We start from the raw sequence: 17,624 nt of genomic DNA on the forward strand, positions 1-17,624 counted from the left end.
TCAGCCAAGGGGAAGGAGCTGGCGCGGTAGCGGCATATCACACACACACTCTTGTTTTTCCGCACTATGAGACATTCTGGATTTGTACTCTGATATTATTATGATTTACGTTTTGGTTTACAGACACGAGACGTGTTTTATTAAATGATATGGCCGAATGATATTTTTCTACAAACGTTTGCAGATCACTTGATTAAAAATGAAATTTTTGGCCTGTATTTTAGGGCGTTACACTCACTAGGCTTTGGCTTATAGTTATTGATTTCAATGTTTTCAGGTACAATAGATGATCGAGGCAAGGCGAAGGCATGATCATACACATGAAAAGGTTTGGAAAAAAATGATCTTTTGGGGTCAGAGAAGTACATGGCTTGTGTTAATTACACTTTTAGATTCACACGGCATGTATGCATCCTACACACAACCCAAACATGCTAATTGTTTTCGTTAGCCTATTATTCTTTCGTATGGATGCTTTTGGTCCTTTGTTTATCAACTTGTACCAACTTTTATGGACAATTAACATGTCTACTATGCATTAAGGACTTAATCATTCCATTCTCTTTATCCATTAAGTCCATTTAAAACTAATCCAAATGTTTAATTTTTTACTCAAATCTCCATTAGAGAGTCATGAATCTTTTTGCACAAGTGTTCATATTTGGCTAAGTGAATCATTGTGAAATAAATTAGAACCATGTGAAGCACAATGAAATAGACTAGAAAACAAACCTAAACTGAAACTACTCAATAAAATCAGATTTAGGGTTTGTCACCCAAACACTAATTCAAATCTAAGCAGTTTTAGGGGAGAGAATTACCTTGAAATCACTAGAAAACTTCCAGTCTAATTTTGATTTGACCCAAAACTCCTTGAATCCAAGCTTAATGGATGAATTCCTTCAAAACCGCCATTATTCTCTCCTTTAGCTCCCAAATACGTGATGAAGAAGAAATAGGAAGGAGGATGGAGACTTGAGGTCTTAATACAAGTCTCTCTTATTCTAAATTAGCCACCAAGCTTCTAGTTTTTGCAATTTGGCCATAATTTTTCTTGCAACTAGACTTTTGTTATTTATACATTTTGTCCTTCTCCACCATTTTATGACATTACTAGTCCCAAGTTCCACTTAAGTGAGTCAACTCTTGGTTAAACTATAATTTTTCCACTTTATCAAATTTCAGCCTGATTTATTAGATATGTTAATTTTGACTTTTAACTTCTCTAATTTATATATTTACTAATGATATGATTTCAATTTTATTATTTATTTATTTATTAAAGTTTTGGTTATCTTTATTTACTTAATTAAAGTGAAATTTTCTAGCCATAAAAATAGGATATTACAGATTTTGGTCAATAGAACCCTAGAGAGAATATTGTTCTTTCTATTAATTTTGGAGCATTTGAAAGTGAATGTTTGGAAATTTGGGTTATCTAAACACCCTTTGAGTTGATTTGGGTCATCACTGCCACCCTAGACAGACAGGTTGCTACCTTCGTATGTCAAACTCAAGTATTTTGATGTGTACTCAGATTAAATACCTTAGCTTGGGTTAGAGGTTAGTTTGGACATTTAAAAGACCATAGATTTTGTGGATTTGGTGAACTCTGTTATGATATTTGAATTGTTACAACCTCGACGATTCTAAAACTACAGCTTTTAGAGTAGCAATTGGGACTATTATCTCCGCTTTTAAACTTTGAACTTTTTCATGGTAATTGAAAATTATGTTTAAAGCGTTAATCCAAATTACCTTGGCCATGGGTGATTCACAATAGGGGTGAAACTCCTTCCGTAGACCATAGACCATGAACAAGATAACGTCGAAGATGATTTTCACTCACCCAATCTTTAGGGTCTAATTCTGAAATTTCGGAGCACAAACTCTTGACTTTCAAAAAAAAATCTCCTATTGAATATTTTCATTAGGTAGTAGCAACAAGTTCATTTTCAAGGTACTATAGCCTAGGCCTGTCGAAAAAAACCGAAACTCATTCTACGCACCCGACCCGTTCCGAATTCGGGTAGAGCGGGTAACGGGTATGAACATCCGGGTAATAGGTTAACCTGATAATAGTATAGGTCGGGTTTAAGGTATGAATATTTATTTTCGGGTATACCCGAATACCCAAATTCGTTTTTTAAATAATACTAATATGTATATTATATACATGACTCGGGTGGTAGTAGGCACGCTTAAAAAAAACTTTCAATATCTTCTTATGATCGATGCATATGACGCAAAGCTAAACCTCAAAGACGCAAAGCTAAACAGACGACACAATCGTTAAACCCTCATAGACTCCAGTTTCTTATTCCGATCCTCAAACACGCAATTCTCAACCTCCATCTTCATTAATCGTTATACCAGTCTCCTTGATCGATCAAAATCCCAAGTCTCCTGCCTTTTTCAATTTTGTTTGAGTATGCAATCACAATCACAAGTTAAAAATTATGCATCCTCTTTGATTTCTTTGTTGTGTTTTTGTTAATCACAGGTTAAAATATGTTGGTTTTGATTCACACTTTGTTTAGCGTAGGCATAACTCTACAGAAAATTATGTTGGTTTTGATTTCTTTGTTGTCTAGCTTGTTGAATCTGTTTAGAAAAAACAAAAATATAAGTTGACTTGCTGCAAAAAAATCAAAAAAATAGATGTTTGATGTATAAAGTTGTCAAATGTTTGATGTATAAGTGTTTGATGTATAAAGTTGTCAAATGTTTGATGTATATGTTCTGGAATTAAGTTTACAAAAAATGGAATGGAATTGAATTCCTTTGTATAGATGTTTGTTGTATAAAGCTGTCAAATGATTTAGAATTTAGATATTGACAATGACAGAAGTGTTATTTGTTACTTTCTTGTCCATGAAGAGATTTAGAAATTGACATATTACATGTTTGTTTTTTTATAACTTTTTTTGTTGTTTTCTTTTTGTTAACTGTTTTTGTTTATATTTTCTTAACTTTTTTGTATATACTTTTAGATGTCTGAAACGAATGAGTATATTGAAGATGAGATGATTAACCTTGAAAGCCCAACCAGTGATTCAGTTTCGGTAGTAAATGAGACACAACCAAAAAAGTACAAACCAAGATCCAAAGCTTGGGATGAATTCGAAAGATTTATGGACAAAGAGGGTGTTGAAAGATCGAAATGTACGCATTGTGGTTCTGGGCGATACAAGTGTGGAGGGAAATGGTATGGTATCAAAAATCTTTGAACTCGTTTAAACAAATGTGTGCCTTACTTAGCTAAAGTAAATGTCGGTCAAACACAAATAGCTTTTGGTGATGAAAACAAATTAACATCTTGGAAATTTGATCAAAAAGAGAGTAGGAAGGCTTTGGCACACATGTTAGTAGTTGATGAACTTCCATTTAGTTTTGTGGAAGGTGCGATCTTTAAATATTACAATAGTGTTACTCAACCAATGTTTAAAATTCCATGTAGAAGTACAAGTACAACAGATACCTACCAATTGTTTCAAGAAGAAAAAGAAAAACTTCGAAGTTTTATTAAAAAAAACATTGGTAGGATTTGTTTGACCACCAATACTTGGACTTCTACACAGCAATCAAGTTATATGTGTCTCACCTCCCAAAAAAAAACAACAACAACAACAAGTGTTGAGTTTTTGTCCTCAAGAGAGTCATCGTGGGGTTGATATTGGATTAGTGGTTGAGAAATGTTTAATAAATTGGGGAATAAAAAAAATTTTCATAATTTCCGTTAACAACGCAAGTGTTAATGGTGTGGCAATTGAGTTTTAAAAAAAAATCTTTCAAGATGTCAACGAGTGTCTCTTAAATGGGAAATGGACACACATGAGATGTGTTGCCCACATTTTAAACTTGGTGGAGCAAGATGGTATTAAAAAGGTTGATAAGCCGGTTGAGATAATTAGATGGGTGGTAAAGTGGATTAGGCAATCACCTTCAAGAATTGACAAATTCACCAAGTTTGCTAAGCTTGTTAATTCGGGTACAACGAAACACTTGGTAAGAGATGTTCCAAAAAGATGGAACTCTACTTATCGTATGTTGAATATTGCTCAAGCTTATGAAAAAACTTTTGAGAGATACGATCTAGAGGAATATTAGTTTCGTTCCGACATTGAAAACGCGGGTTTATCGATTCCTTCACCGAGCAATTGGCAACATGTTAGGCATTTGTGTCATTTTTTAAAACCATTTTGTGATGTTACTGAAAGGATTTCCGGGACACTATACGTGACATCAAACACGTGTGCATTGAAGGTATTTATTCCATTCGTACACTTTTGGATGATGTTATTTCCGATGCTAGCCTTTGTGATATTGCATTGGCAATGAGAGTAAAGTTTGATAAGTATTTTGGCGACGTAGAATAAATGAATTTATTGCTCTACTTTGCTTTGATTTTTGACCCGATGAACGAAGTAAAGTATTTGGTTATACTACTTGAGGATCGTTATGGAAAAGAAAAGATGGAGGAGAAAAAAGAAATATATTATGGATTCTATGTATGAGTTATATAATGATTACATTAGAATTCATTCTCCAAGTACTGCCGGGTCTAGTAATTCATCGTCGAGTTTAGGGAAACGCCAAAATCCGGATGCTACGACACCAAAACCACCATTGAGAAATAAAATAAGAGAAAAGATGAAAACAAACATAGTTGAATCAATTGGCGAGTCAGAAAAGTATTTGAAAGAAAGTTTTGAAGAAGATTCGTCAATGTTTAACATTTTAGAGTGGTGGAAAGTGAATAGTCTAAGATTTCCGATTCTATCCTTGATGGCTAAAGATTTGTTTGCCATTCACGTCTCAATTGTGGCTTCAGAATCTGTTTTTAGCACTAGCGGGAGAGTTTTGGATCCGTATTGGAGTTCTTTGACTCCTAAGATTGGCTTCAGGATGGTATAAGTGACAACATCGATTTTCAACAAGATTGAGAAAACCTACAAGAAATTGATAAAGATAGCTGTTTATCTTAAATATTTTTTAATATTTTGGCATGTTATGTTTTGTCATTTTAATGCTTAGACTATTTGTATAGGATTGGGAGAAGTTGATACGTCTAATTAGAGTTCGAATTGGATATGGAAATGAATATGGCAACATGAAGATGCAAGACTTTTTTTTGTTATGTTTAGACTTTTATGTTTTGAGTTGGGTTATGACTTATTAATTTTATTCTTTTGTTATGATTAAACTTTTATTATTTCGTTGGGTTGTGTTTAGACTTTTTTTTGTTGTGTTTAGACTTTAATTATTTAGACTTTTTTTGTTGTGTTTAGACCTATTATTCCATGCTAATCATATTTATGGCTTTTTCTTTTCTTTTTTTATCAAAATTTGGAATGGAATTAAAAAATTACATAACATGTTATAATGACTTGTATTATTATTATTATATATGTACTTGTTAATTGTATGGAGTATTTTCCTACCCAATTCTTTATTAAACCAACCAACATGTAAAAAAATTATCAAGAAGTGACACTTAAGAAATTTCCGGGTATACCTGATAATTACCCGACCCGACCTCAAACCCGAATACCCGAAACCTGAAAACCCGAATTACAATATAGGTCGGGTATCAGGTATTATTTTCTTAAGGAAATACTCGTTCTATCCAACCTGTTCTACCCGAAACCTGAAAAATTTACCCGATCGACACCCCTAAGCCGAGGGGTATTCTTCTTAGTATATAGCCTTTCACCGGTTAGCTTGTCTACTGTGGCACAAGAAAAGGGCACCTCAATCGTTCATCTTTGTTTGGTAGTAAAATCAAACCTCGGTTTGATACCTTGCAACAATTTATGGTAAATGAAGAAGACAGGATATCAAGCAAAAGAGGATATTATTCGTCAGTAGAATGGCAAAAGAAACAAACGTGAATAAGTGTTGCTTAACAAGCTAATGGAAGCTACTATTTATAGTAAAGAAAAATTCTCTAAAAGTAATCAACTGAACTTGACTCTGAGAAGCTATCAAAGCTCCTACAGTAGTTTTTATGGATGGAACGAGAGTTAGGTTAAAAGGAAATGCGTGGAAGGGTTTAAACTTGCTCCAAGTATTAGTCAGCTGTTTACAATATGCTAAATCGTTATATTCAAAAAGAAAAATATATGCATGATTAGAGTAATAGTAACTTTTGTAAGGCAAACATTGTTATTAGCTAGAAACCATCGATGCATATGAAGGAAGGTTCAAGGGGTCGGTGTTTCCTGTACGGACTTTATATCTTTGAAGTACTCATGCTCCAGTGCAGCCTTTGCTGAAATTCTTCTGTTGGGGTCCATGTACAGCATTTTCTGAAACAAAATGCCAATAAAATAGAGCTTTTAATTATATGGAAAAAAAAAACAATACAAAATAGAGAATAAATAAAAATGAAAATATTGTGTACCTAACCTAACCCTAGCCCTAGTTAAACCAAATGAGAATTCATTGACTGACGAACATAGTAACTAGTGTGAACTTACACGCAGGAGATCCAGGCCTGATTTATCAAGATTCGGAACTATGGTTGCAAGGTCCTGAAAGTAATCAATGCTCGGTCAGTTCTTTTGCGGCTGATGTCAATTGTAATTTTTTGTTCTTATCCAAAAGATGGAACCAAGGACTTACTCTCGACCTCTAGTCTAGAAAAAAGACGTAAATGTCTCCCTCATCTTCATCATAAAAAATAGGCCTAGAATTCGTGTGGTCGTATATAGTCGTGTCCCATCGTAGGTAACGCAGTGCGTTTGTTATACAGGACAGGATTAGATCAGACTGCACAAGCTTTGTAAGGCTATTTTTTATGAGGAGGATCAGGAGGGCATTCACGTCTTTTGCACTGACGAAAGATCGAGAGCGAGGCTCGGTCCCACCTTGTTCCATCTTTTTTGGTGGGACAAAAAATTACAATTTTTGTCCGTTAGCGGTCCAAACACAGTACAACTCGTATTGTCATTTGTAAGAGAAACAAACAGTAAAAAGTAATTACCTTTGGTTGCCACTTTGGAAAAGTGGACTTAAAGTCAGGCAGAGAAGCGACTCCAGGCCATGTAAATTCTGTTGGAGTTCCCATTATTCTATATATATGAAGAAAAAAAAATATTACTATATATTATATGTTAATGGAAAAATTAATAAATATTAGGAATTTATTACTTGAAAATCTTGAACAACTGGTCAATCTCAGAGTCTCCACGAAAGAGAGGAAGTCGAGTCACCATCTCAGCAAATATACAACCAACAGCCCAAACATCAAGAGGAGTAGAATACTGCTCACATCCAAGAAGAAGTTCTGGTGCCCTATACCACAATGTCACCACCTAAAAAGAAAAAAAATATATTTTTTTTTTAGTTGATGCAAAATAAAACGAGTTAATAGTATAAATTATTGAGACAATTTAAGTTACCTCATGTGTCAATGTGGTGACAGGAACAGCAAAGGCCCTTGCCAATCCAAAGTCTGCAAGCTTGACAACATTTTTAGTGAGATCTATCAACAGGTTCTGAGGCTTTAAGTCTCTATGGAGAATTCGACGAGAATGACAATATGCAAGGCCACTTAGTATTTGATAAACGAACATCTGAAAGTATAAAAAGATAACAAAAAGTTATCAAATGCAAGAATATGAGGCTTTAAATATCTAATGTAGTCTGATGGAATCATAGCGGTTGGAATGGAATGTTTCATTCCTATGTGTTTGTTTTGCAATCTGACATGGAACAGACCATGATGATGATTCCTTTCATTTAGTTAATTTTCATTCCATTCCTACAAGCCAACCAAACATGATCATGGAATGTAATGACTCATTCCATTCCATTCCATCCAACCAAAGTACCAAACAGACTTGGGTCTCTTTGGTATGATGGAATGGAATCACAAAAAGATATTTACTCACTTTTACAAGATCCTTTGAGAACTCAGGACAAGATTCCATGTGTTTCATCAAGTCTAAGTCTAGATACTCAAAAACCATATACAAGCTTTTCTCAGTATGCACCACATCATATAACCTGTCACCAAACAGTTATCATTCAATATATAATCTAATTGAAGCACATATACCAAAACAATGCATGATGTATACTTGTATAGCATCTCCAAAAGATTGCTTAGTCCTCAATATAAACAAGTAAAATATTCAAAATGAGAACAGATGAAGAAAGGAACAAAAAGTAAGAGGTAAATAATGTACGAAAGACACAGATAGATAACAAACAACTCCAAATTACCTTGATCATAAGCCTCCACACTCTTTAAGATATTAGTGTTAAAGACAAAAAAATGGCAATGTGCTTCAATTGATTTGTTTATAATAGCATTTTATTTTTATTTCTACATAATATAGCATCCAAACATAATGCCCTAATAACAAAAAAGATGGGTTACAATGCTATAATCGGGTGGATTTTTTAAACTACAATATCTTAATAAGAAATAATTAACAGTACAATGTTGTAATTAAAAGAAACAAAAGTGCCATGCTAAATTACACAAATAAATGAAAGTATGTTGTTATTTCTTGCATTTAACCATATGTAATTAAGTAAAACTAACAGAAACATTGGTCCTCAATCTATATAATCAGGTAAACTATAATTAAATTCATAAAGAGTGTTGTAAAATTGAAATTTACCTGACAATATTTTCATGATTCATCTCTTTCAACAGGGAGATTTCTCTTATAGCTGTGCTAGGCACTCCCTCATCTGGTTTCTCCAAAGGAATCTTTTTCAAAGCAATAGTTTTATTGGTCATTTTGTCAAGAGCCTTGTAGACCACACCATATGTTCCTTCACCAATCTTTTCAATTTTTTCATACTGCAGGTGTAGAAAATAACAAATTTAGTAGAAGAAAATTTTACTTTAAAGATCCTGAAATGTATTTTACTCATACCTGCTCCATTATGTCAACTGGAAACGAACTCCTTGTTCATGAAATGGTCTGCATCAGTGCAACACACGCAAAGAAGACTAAATTCAGAGCTGAAATCATACATAGACGCAAGGAATATGATATAACTATGTCAGAGTGCCCTAATTAATCAAGGGATAAACACCTTAGACCCCAGAGCAATTTAATTTTAATAACTCTTTCTAACATTTGGTGTTGTTTTGGGGATTGGAATTGGAACTAACTAAACTTGTTGAGTTCATAAATTGGACTTGCTCTGCTGAATTCTGATTCCAATTTGTTGAATTAGTGTCAAAAAAAACCCTTACATAACAAACATGATAAATCTGTAAAATTAAGGACTCTTTTAACTAAAATTATCAATTAAATTGGTGGAATTATGTGAGTGTAGGAAACTACCTAGAATCTAATCACTTACATATATGACAATCAAGTTAAACCGAAGTCAAGCATCATAGACAACAATTTGCATATGTACATCGTACCTACAGCTTTTGCTGCTAGGATTATTGAAGCAAAGTAAAACGTAATGTGGTCTCTATTAGAAGAATCAGTTAAAACTAGATTGCAATTCATGATCATGCATGTTATTGAAGAAGCAAATCCCGAGCACCTACATACTATACTACAATCTCGAAAATCCAGCATCATAAAAGTTTCAAAAACCTCATCAATTACAGCATAAAGCTCTTCAGCAATGAAATCTAAGTGTATCACACGTCAATTGCAGTTCTAAAAGCAGTTCTCTATATTCATTAGCACAGCATTCAAAAAATGAAGCGATCCTTGTAGAAATAAAGTACTCGTACAAACATCTTCCTCAATCACTTGCTTCAATCAACAGTACCAGTAAAAAATCTCTCAATTAAACGATCTCGAAGTTACAGAAATAGAACACGTAAAATCAACATAACTAAAACTACTCTATAATCAAGTGAAACGCGTTATAAACTAACACTTTTGCTAGCATTTTGAACGTAAGATGAAACGAGATGTGAATTCGGTCAATGCAAGTTCTGTACCTAATGTTTTAGCTAAAAAATTATCTAGAAACAGAATGATGATGAACTTAGATTGAAGTAAAACATGGAAACCCTAATTTGCAGAAACTAAAGTGAGAATCGGTGTAGCATACTGACCTGTGGGGAAGAACGAAAGCTTTTTGCAGGGAGGGAAGAGAAGTTACATTTATAGAGGTGTGATATGATTATTAATCTAAGAAGAAGGGCAAAATGGTAAAATGGAAAAGTAAGTCAATTTGAGATGAATACCTATTGCCTATTGGTCATCAAGGAGCCTAGAAAGGTGCTCATGGTCCAAACCAGGTCAAAGACACCTAAAGAAATGCGTGATCCGAGCGTTCATTTTCGTACGAGAGAAAAAAAAATAAGGTAATTTATTTAGAGAAATAAGAAAAATTATTTTTTTTCTATTTATCTTTCTAATCCTATCAAATGGTGGAGAATACTATATTTTGATAAAATTTAATTATATTTTAAGACGTTCGTCTTCATTTCAATGGGTAGAAAGATAACATCTCATATCTCATAACTAATAAGGTTGAACGGTATCGTAGAGGGGACACCGGCGGTGTCCGACGTGATGTTCTTTCACCGCCGGTGAACACCATGTTGGATTAAGTGTCTAAGCTCATAACTATAATTAGTATGTATTTGACCCGATAGTAGCATGGTCTATTTAGGTTGTCTTCACCAGAGCAATTTAACAGGATGGATATTTGAGAAAGAGGTTATTTTTTATTTATTAATATATTATAAGTATAATATATTAATTGAGAAATCATATTATTTAACTGGTATTGATCAATAATTAATTTAGTGATCAAAATAGATTAATTAAATTAACGGAGACTAATTATGTAAATCAGTTTTGGCTAATGATCCATGATTGATTAGTAATGGACTAAGCTTATGTTAGAGTCCATGAAGTGTTAGTCCTAATGAGTTATTGGATTAAAAGCATAAGTGAATAAATTAAGGTTTACAAGTGACCCTTGAAATTCTACACTAAATAAGTAACCCCTAAGCCCTAAAATCGGATACAAGTGTATTCTAAGAAGAAACTATCCGATTTTGGTGCCTCCAAACCCTCTCTCATTGTCCTCCTTTGTTCTTGGTATTTGTGACTTATTTGAGGCATCACATTTGAGGCGTTAAGCTCTTGTAAGGCCAAGTTCTACAAGCTACAACAAAGAGGTAATAATCTTACTTGTTTTTATGTTTCAATTATCAAAGTTGTATGCTAGTTAAGCTTCATGCTTTGGGAAAATGAAAATTACATGTATAACTTGAGAAAACTTAGATCCAAAGTAGTTAGGGTTGTATGTGCATCATAGGGATGTTATAGTGCTCAAAACCCATCACACCACACCGTGAAGGGGATTTCATCGTCGGTGAAGCACCGTCGGTGGTCCTTTACCGATAGCAAATGAATGATTTTTGTGGCGATTTTAAGAATGGAACGTTGTCAAACGGTCGACAACGGCTAGTTTTGGCATATTTCATTTTTTTTTCTTTTTTAATCTACTATATATACAAATCATATTTTCAAAAAATCACCACACTATACACTCTCAACAACAATTTATTTTTGTGAAAATGTTTTCTTCCAACAATCCAAACTCTTCCAAACCAAAATGTTAACAATGCCTACGCACTTTTCGTCTACGATCCGTCATCACCACCACCTTACCGGCCACAAATGAATGGTGTTCCTAGCTATTATTCATAATCCCAAATGCCCCCAACAATTCCATTTCCAATCTCAAACTCAATTTTCATCCCAACCGTCACTCACACCTTCAACCGAACATGAAGAACACGAAGAACAGCATCAACAACAAAAGAAAGGGAAGGTTGGTCCAAGAAGATGGACATAAAAAGAAGAAGTTGAGTTAGCAAAGGCATGGGTTGACATATCTGAAGATGGTGGCACGGGAAAGGGTCAAAATTGTGATCAGTTTTGGTTACGTATCACGGAGCACTTGTGTAGGGGAATGGGTCGAAGTCCAGATTATCGAACCTCCAACCAATATAACTCCAAATGGAATCTTTTGAACAAATTCGTCACACATTGGAATGGAATTTACACAAACTTTGAGAAGCAATGGGCTAGCGGAGAAAGTGAAGCGAGTTTGTTGAAAAAAACACACGATACATTCCAAGATCATATGCAAAAGTCTTCTAAGTTTATTCATGTGTGGGAAGTTGTCAAAAGAAGCATTAGGTGGTGTAACGACCCAATTTTTCAAAGAATTTTTTTTCATTTTTGAATAGTCAAATACATTTCCATGATTTAAGAAATCTAATCATAATTGTTTCCAAAACATATGTCAAATACAACTTTTATTCCATACATCAAAGTGTCCATAAAAACGCCTGGGAGAGAGTGCACGTCGCGCCATCACGCCTTGCCTTTGCACTTGGGATCTGAAGTACCTGAAACAAATCCACAACCTGTAAACTAAATGCTTAGTGAGTTTCCCATAGCATACCACACACAATACACATATCACATATCCGGTTAGCTATAAAAGCTACATATAACACATAAGCCATGCATACATAAACCTGTAAGGATGCCATGGGCTCCCCCCAGGGTCTTACACCTTCGTGTCATGGGCTACCCCACATGGTCTTTACCTAGGAATGTCATGGGCTACCCCACATGATCTTACATCCAATGTCATGGGCTACCCCACAAGGTCTTTACCTAGGAATGCCATAGGCTACCCCCACATGGTCTTACATCCAATGCCACAGGCTCCCCCCCCTCGGGGTCTTCCATGCAATAACACACAATCACATAGCATATCAAATCACATAAATGACTAACACATATACCATAATCACATAATGAGCCGACCTTGGTACCTTAGACCCATGGGTATGGTGAGAAGACTCACCTCTGTCTACTGAATGCGAAAGCTGCTCTCATAACAGTCTGTAACCTTCCGTGTTGAATTATAATATTAATCAATGTTAGGACTTTACTTAATCAAAAGGGAACCCAACCCCAAGTCCTTCCACAAAGGCCCAGTTATCCTTTCTTTGTTAATGGGCCCAAAGTCCATGTCCAAAATCATTAATGGGCCTCTTGGCCCAATAAGACCCTACCATAACACCAATGGCCCAATACATATAAAATCACCCACTTTTCTCAGAATACAACCAAGTCCAATAACCAAATGAGGCCCAACAGTTTAAAGGCCCAAAACAGATCCAAGCCCATCTATGATGCGTACGCACAACGTATTGGGGCTCTGGGACTTACGCGCAGCGTACACTGGGTTACGCCCAGCGCACTAACAGATTAAGCACTTTTTCCATTAAGTGCTTAATACTCGATTCTTTTACGTCCAAAAGTCAGAGCTATGCTTATTAAGACGGCCTAGGGCATAAAGTTGGCAACTTTATGCCTTTACATGCCTGATCATATGCTCCCAACACCCCCATTAATACCTTTCTAAGGTTCTTAACCCATGCCTGAGGTCAAAACACCCACCAAGACTCCATTTTTATGATGCAAAAGGACCAAGGGACCTCAGATTTGTCATTTCCATCCTCTGGAGTTGCTTAACTCACAAGAGGAGGTCCAAAATCAACCAAAGGGACAAAACTAGAAAACCCTAGCTAGATCTAGTGATTAAGATGGAAATGTCCAAGCTTTATACCTCCAGAAGCTCCTCAAGGTCGACTATATGCATATTCTTGAAGCCAAATGACACTCCAAGCTTCCTTGACAACTTATCTTTCTTGAATGAACTCTAAAATGGCCATAAAAATCCACTCCTTGAGCTTAACAACCTCTCACACAATATCTCAGTTGTAGGTGGACGAAATGAGGCTAAAGAGACTGACAGGGTTTGGTCCAAGAGGCTAAAAGGTGTTTAAATAGGGTTCAAGTCCGAGATTTAGGGTTTTGGCCCTTTGTTGCGTACGCCCGATGTACCCTTACGTACGCCCCGCGTACGCAAGGCTCCTTCGCGATCCTTCTCCCATAGTACGCTAAGCGTACCCTTAGGTACGCCCAGCGTACAAGAGGGACCATTTTTGTCAATTAATTCATTTTTAAGGGTTTCAAAGGTGTACCTGATTTGGAGTGTTACAGGTGGAGGGAACTTGCGACACATGAAGAAATTGCAAATCCGCCAAAAAGAAGTCAGACATCTTCATATTCGAGCTCACAACAAGTCTCATCAGATGGTCACGTAGACATTAATCTTAAGGATGATAAGGACAACATTGAAGAAATACACCCGCCTCCTCGTCCAATGGGAAGGGACAAAACAAAAGCTCGAGCAAAAGGAAAAGGAAAAGCGACTTCTTCAGGTTCTTCAGTCGGAACCGAGCGGACAGTTAGATCGGAAGAAATGATGACACAAATGGCACAATTGTATTCAACTTTGGAGAGGCATACGCAAGGCTCCTTCGCGATCCTTCTCCCATAATATGCTAAGTCTACCCTTAGGTACGCCCAGCATACGAGAGGGACCATTTTTGCCAATGAACTCAATTTTAAGGGTTTCAAAGGTGTACCTGATTTGGAGTGTTACAGGTGGAGGGAACTTGCAACACATGAAGAAATTGCAAATCCGCCAAAAAGAAGTCATACATCTTCATATTCGAGCTCGCAACAAGTCTCATTAGATGGTCACGTAGGCATTAATCTTAAGGATGATAATGATGACGTTGAAGAAATACGCCCGCCTCCTCGTCCAATGGGAAGGGACAAAACAAAAGCTCGAGCAAAAGGAAAAAGGAAAGCGACTTCTTTAAATTCTTCAGTCAGAACCGAGCGGTCAGCCAGATCAGAAGAAATGATGACACAAATGGCACCATTTAATTCAACTTTGGAGAGGCATATGGCTGAAACCGTCCGACTCACCGAGTATACATTGTTAATGCAAGACGTGGGGCACCTCGACCCCGAAGATCAAGAAGCGACAAGAATTATAAAAGCACTGATTCGGGAAAAATATAATCTGAAACGCAAATAAAAATTCGATGCTTTGTATTTTTTTCTAGGTTTTCAAATTTTAACGTCATGTTTTATTTTTAATTTTTAGGTTTTCAATGTTTTTTTAATTTTCATGTTTTTTTTAATTTTTAGGATTTTTAAATTGTAATTTTTAAGTTTATGTTATTTTAAATTTTAGTATGGTTTTAAAAAAAATTAATCTTTTTTTTAAATGAAATTAAAAATAAAAAAATAAATAAATAAATAAATAAAACCCTCATAGGCACGTCACCACACTTCATTGGTAAAATGTGTGAAAATTGTAAAAGTCTACATGACGCCCTTTTACCATTGGTAAAAAAACATGACACCCTTTAGCCTAAAAGAATAGTTTTGCTTCTATACATGTCAATTGTCATTCTCCTAAAGTTCCGAATTTAATGTCTTTCAAGTGTTAATATATTAGAGATCTTCTAAAAGTTTATATTTAATGCAATTCTTTAATATTAAACCTTTTAATTTTATTGAATTACCATTATATCTTCCGTTCATACCATATCTACCTCGAGTTATATTTTACAATTTGTTTTATGATTTATATAATCCCTGCATATTATGCATATAATTAGTTCACATATAATATCAAATTTCAAATATTAAGCATATTTACGACATAAATATATGTTTATCTTCCTTTTTTAAATCATGGTTCTATTTTCTGTGTAATATATCATGTAAATGCGGATATTTTGATTTCCATTACATTTTTTATCCCGTTAAATAAAAAACTTTTATTTCTACGATAATGTAAATCAGCAAACACTGAATCTTTTAATTGATAATTTGTTGAAAATAATTATTTAATAATTATGAGCTTTTACTATAAATATTTAAATATTTTTGTAACTGGGTTATAGTTAGGAATAAAAGTGGGAGGATATTTAATTTCTCTTTTTTTTAATTATATATATAATAGTTATAAATTAATAAAATATCTAAAAGGTTCATACACAACAATTTTTTCATACAAAATAATTTGTGTTTTAAAATATTATCTTGTACAACTCTATAAAACATAAATGGTTATGTATGAAGAAAGATGGTTGTGTACGAATTACCTCCTTATCTAAAATAGCCACTGATTTTGTATATAGCAATGGTAAATTATATGCGGGATGGTGAAAGATGATTGCCAACTAACATTTTATATGCAAAGAATATTATTATTTATTTCTTTCATTTTTATTTATTTTTTTATTGTTGGAGGCCTTCCACATAAGTTGTCTCATATCCTATGGTGAGAGTTTGCCAACTTGTCAATCATTCTACCTCCTTCTTACCCCATTTGTATTGGACTAGGTATTGTTGTTGTTGATCGATAAATTAAATAAATTGACTGAAAAATTACCAATGCTATATAAAAAATTGTTAAAAGATTGTTGATCGATAAATTAATGACCCGGGTGCTCTTTGGGTTAAAATTGTTAAATTTTGTTATGACGATGGTGGTGGTTTTTTGGATGAGCAAAGATTAGGTAATGGAGGAGGGGTTTGGCAAAAATTTGTCGGCTCTGTTAACCAACTTCATGAGAGTGGTATTGTCCCTTTTAACTTTTTGCATAAGGTTGTTGGAGATGGGGTACATACTAGGTTTTGGAATGATGTTTGGTGCTCAAATATTCCTCTTATGGTGTGGTTCGGAAGACTTTTTGCTTTGTCTAATAATCAAGATGCTCGGGTTAGTGATTTTTGGTCTTCAGTGGGTTAGACTTTCCACTTGAGGCGGGGGATTAGAGGAGGGGTTGAATCAACTCAATTTGATGAACTTGTGGAGTTTTTGTCTCCTATTCGTTTAGGGGTGTTTCCTAATAAGTGGACTTGGGATTTAGATCCTTAGGGTATTTTACTGTTAATTCAACAAGGAAATGGGTTGATGATATGAGATTGCCTCTGGGTAGTTTTCCTGCTAGATGGAACCGATATGTTCCAGTTAAAATAAATATTTTTCTATTGCGGGTTATTTCGGATCGTATCCCGGTTAAAGTTAGACAGGTGGAAAGGAGGGTGGAGTTAGATTCCTTGTTGTGCTTGGTGTGTCATAATCCACAAGAAAGTGTGAATCATTTGTTCTTGTTTTGTTCGGTTGCAGTGCAGATCTGGAGACGGGTAATGCATTGGCTAGATTTGGATATTTTGGATTTTTCTTCTATCAGTGTTATGTTGGAGTGGATGGATGTTATACCTATTGTTTGTATGGACCAAGTGATTGTTGAGTCGGTGTTTATGGTCGTTATATGGGTGCTTTAGAAGTATCGTAATGTTTTACTTTTTAGTAGTTTTAAGCCTAGAAAATATAGACTTTTTGACTTTATTGTGGAAATTTCTTTTTGTTTGTTTACCTCTCAGAATTCTAAGGCTAGGATCAGTTACATGATGTGGATGTAAAATCCAATTCAGATGTAATTTGTTACTTTCTCTAGCTTCTTGCTAGAGGTTTTGATTTTTGTTTTTTATAAAATGTATTGTTCTAAAAAAATGTTATATAAAAAATAAAAATAAAAAAAAAAGAATATTTTGGGATGTGAACTGCAAACTAATCCTCTTTAATAAATGAATGTTTTTTTGCCACATGTCATCTTCTCCTTCATTTTGACACTTGTCATTTTGTGAGAATTTTAGAAATTTTATTTTCCACTTGTCATTTTTTAGGGATTTCTATTTTCTTAAAAT

The 17,624-nt window shown here is 34.6% G+C and overlaps 1 protein-coding gene across 1 annotated transcript; it reads right to left on the reverse strand.

The window, feature by feature from the left end:
• Positions 1 to 6,026: 6,026 nt before the first annotated feature.
• Positions 6,027 to 10,189, reverse strand: LOC145094113 (cell division control protein 2 homolog A-like). The gene is made up of 9 exons (XM_079032394.1): positions 10,055 to 10,189; positions 8,898 to 8,945; positions 8,637 to 8,821; positions 7,899 to 8,013; positions 7,407 to 7,580; positions 7,156 to 7,319; positions 6,989 to 7,076; positions 6,483 to 6,536; positions 6,027 to 6,311 (listed from the first exon to the last, which is right to left on the reverse strand). Exons 2-9 carry the CDS (start codon positions 8,904 to 8,906, stop codon positions 6,207 to 6,209), a joined length of 894 nt encoding a protein of 297 aa, XP_078888520.1. The 5' UTR covers positions 8,907 to 8,945; positions 10,055 to 10,189; the 3' UTR covers positions 6,027 to 6,206.
• Between the last annotated feature and the right edge of the window lie 7,435 nt (positions 10,190 to 17,624).

The sequence above is a fragment of the Lactuca serriola genome, chromosome 3, assembly GCF_051521515.1.
Source record: "Lactuca serriola cultivar US96UC23 chromosome 3, Lser_US96UC23_V15, whole genome shotgun sequence".
Taxonomy (NCBI): domain Eukaryota; kingdom Viridiplantae; phylum Streptophyta; class Magnoliopsida; order Asterales; family Asteraceae; genus Lactuca; species Lactuca serriola.

Bases quoted from the DNA above. Each gene is read 5' to 3' on its own strand.
- LOC145094113 (XM_079032394.1), bottom strand. The intron at 7,077-7,155 runs GTAATAAATTCC...TCATATATATAG, and splicing joins CAGTTGTTCAAGATTTTCAA to AATAATGGGAACTCCAACAG. The intron at 6,537-6,988 runs GTAATTACTTTT...GATTACTTTCAG, and splicing joins TTCCAAAGTGGCAACCAAAG to GACCTTGCAACCATAGTTCC.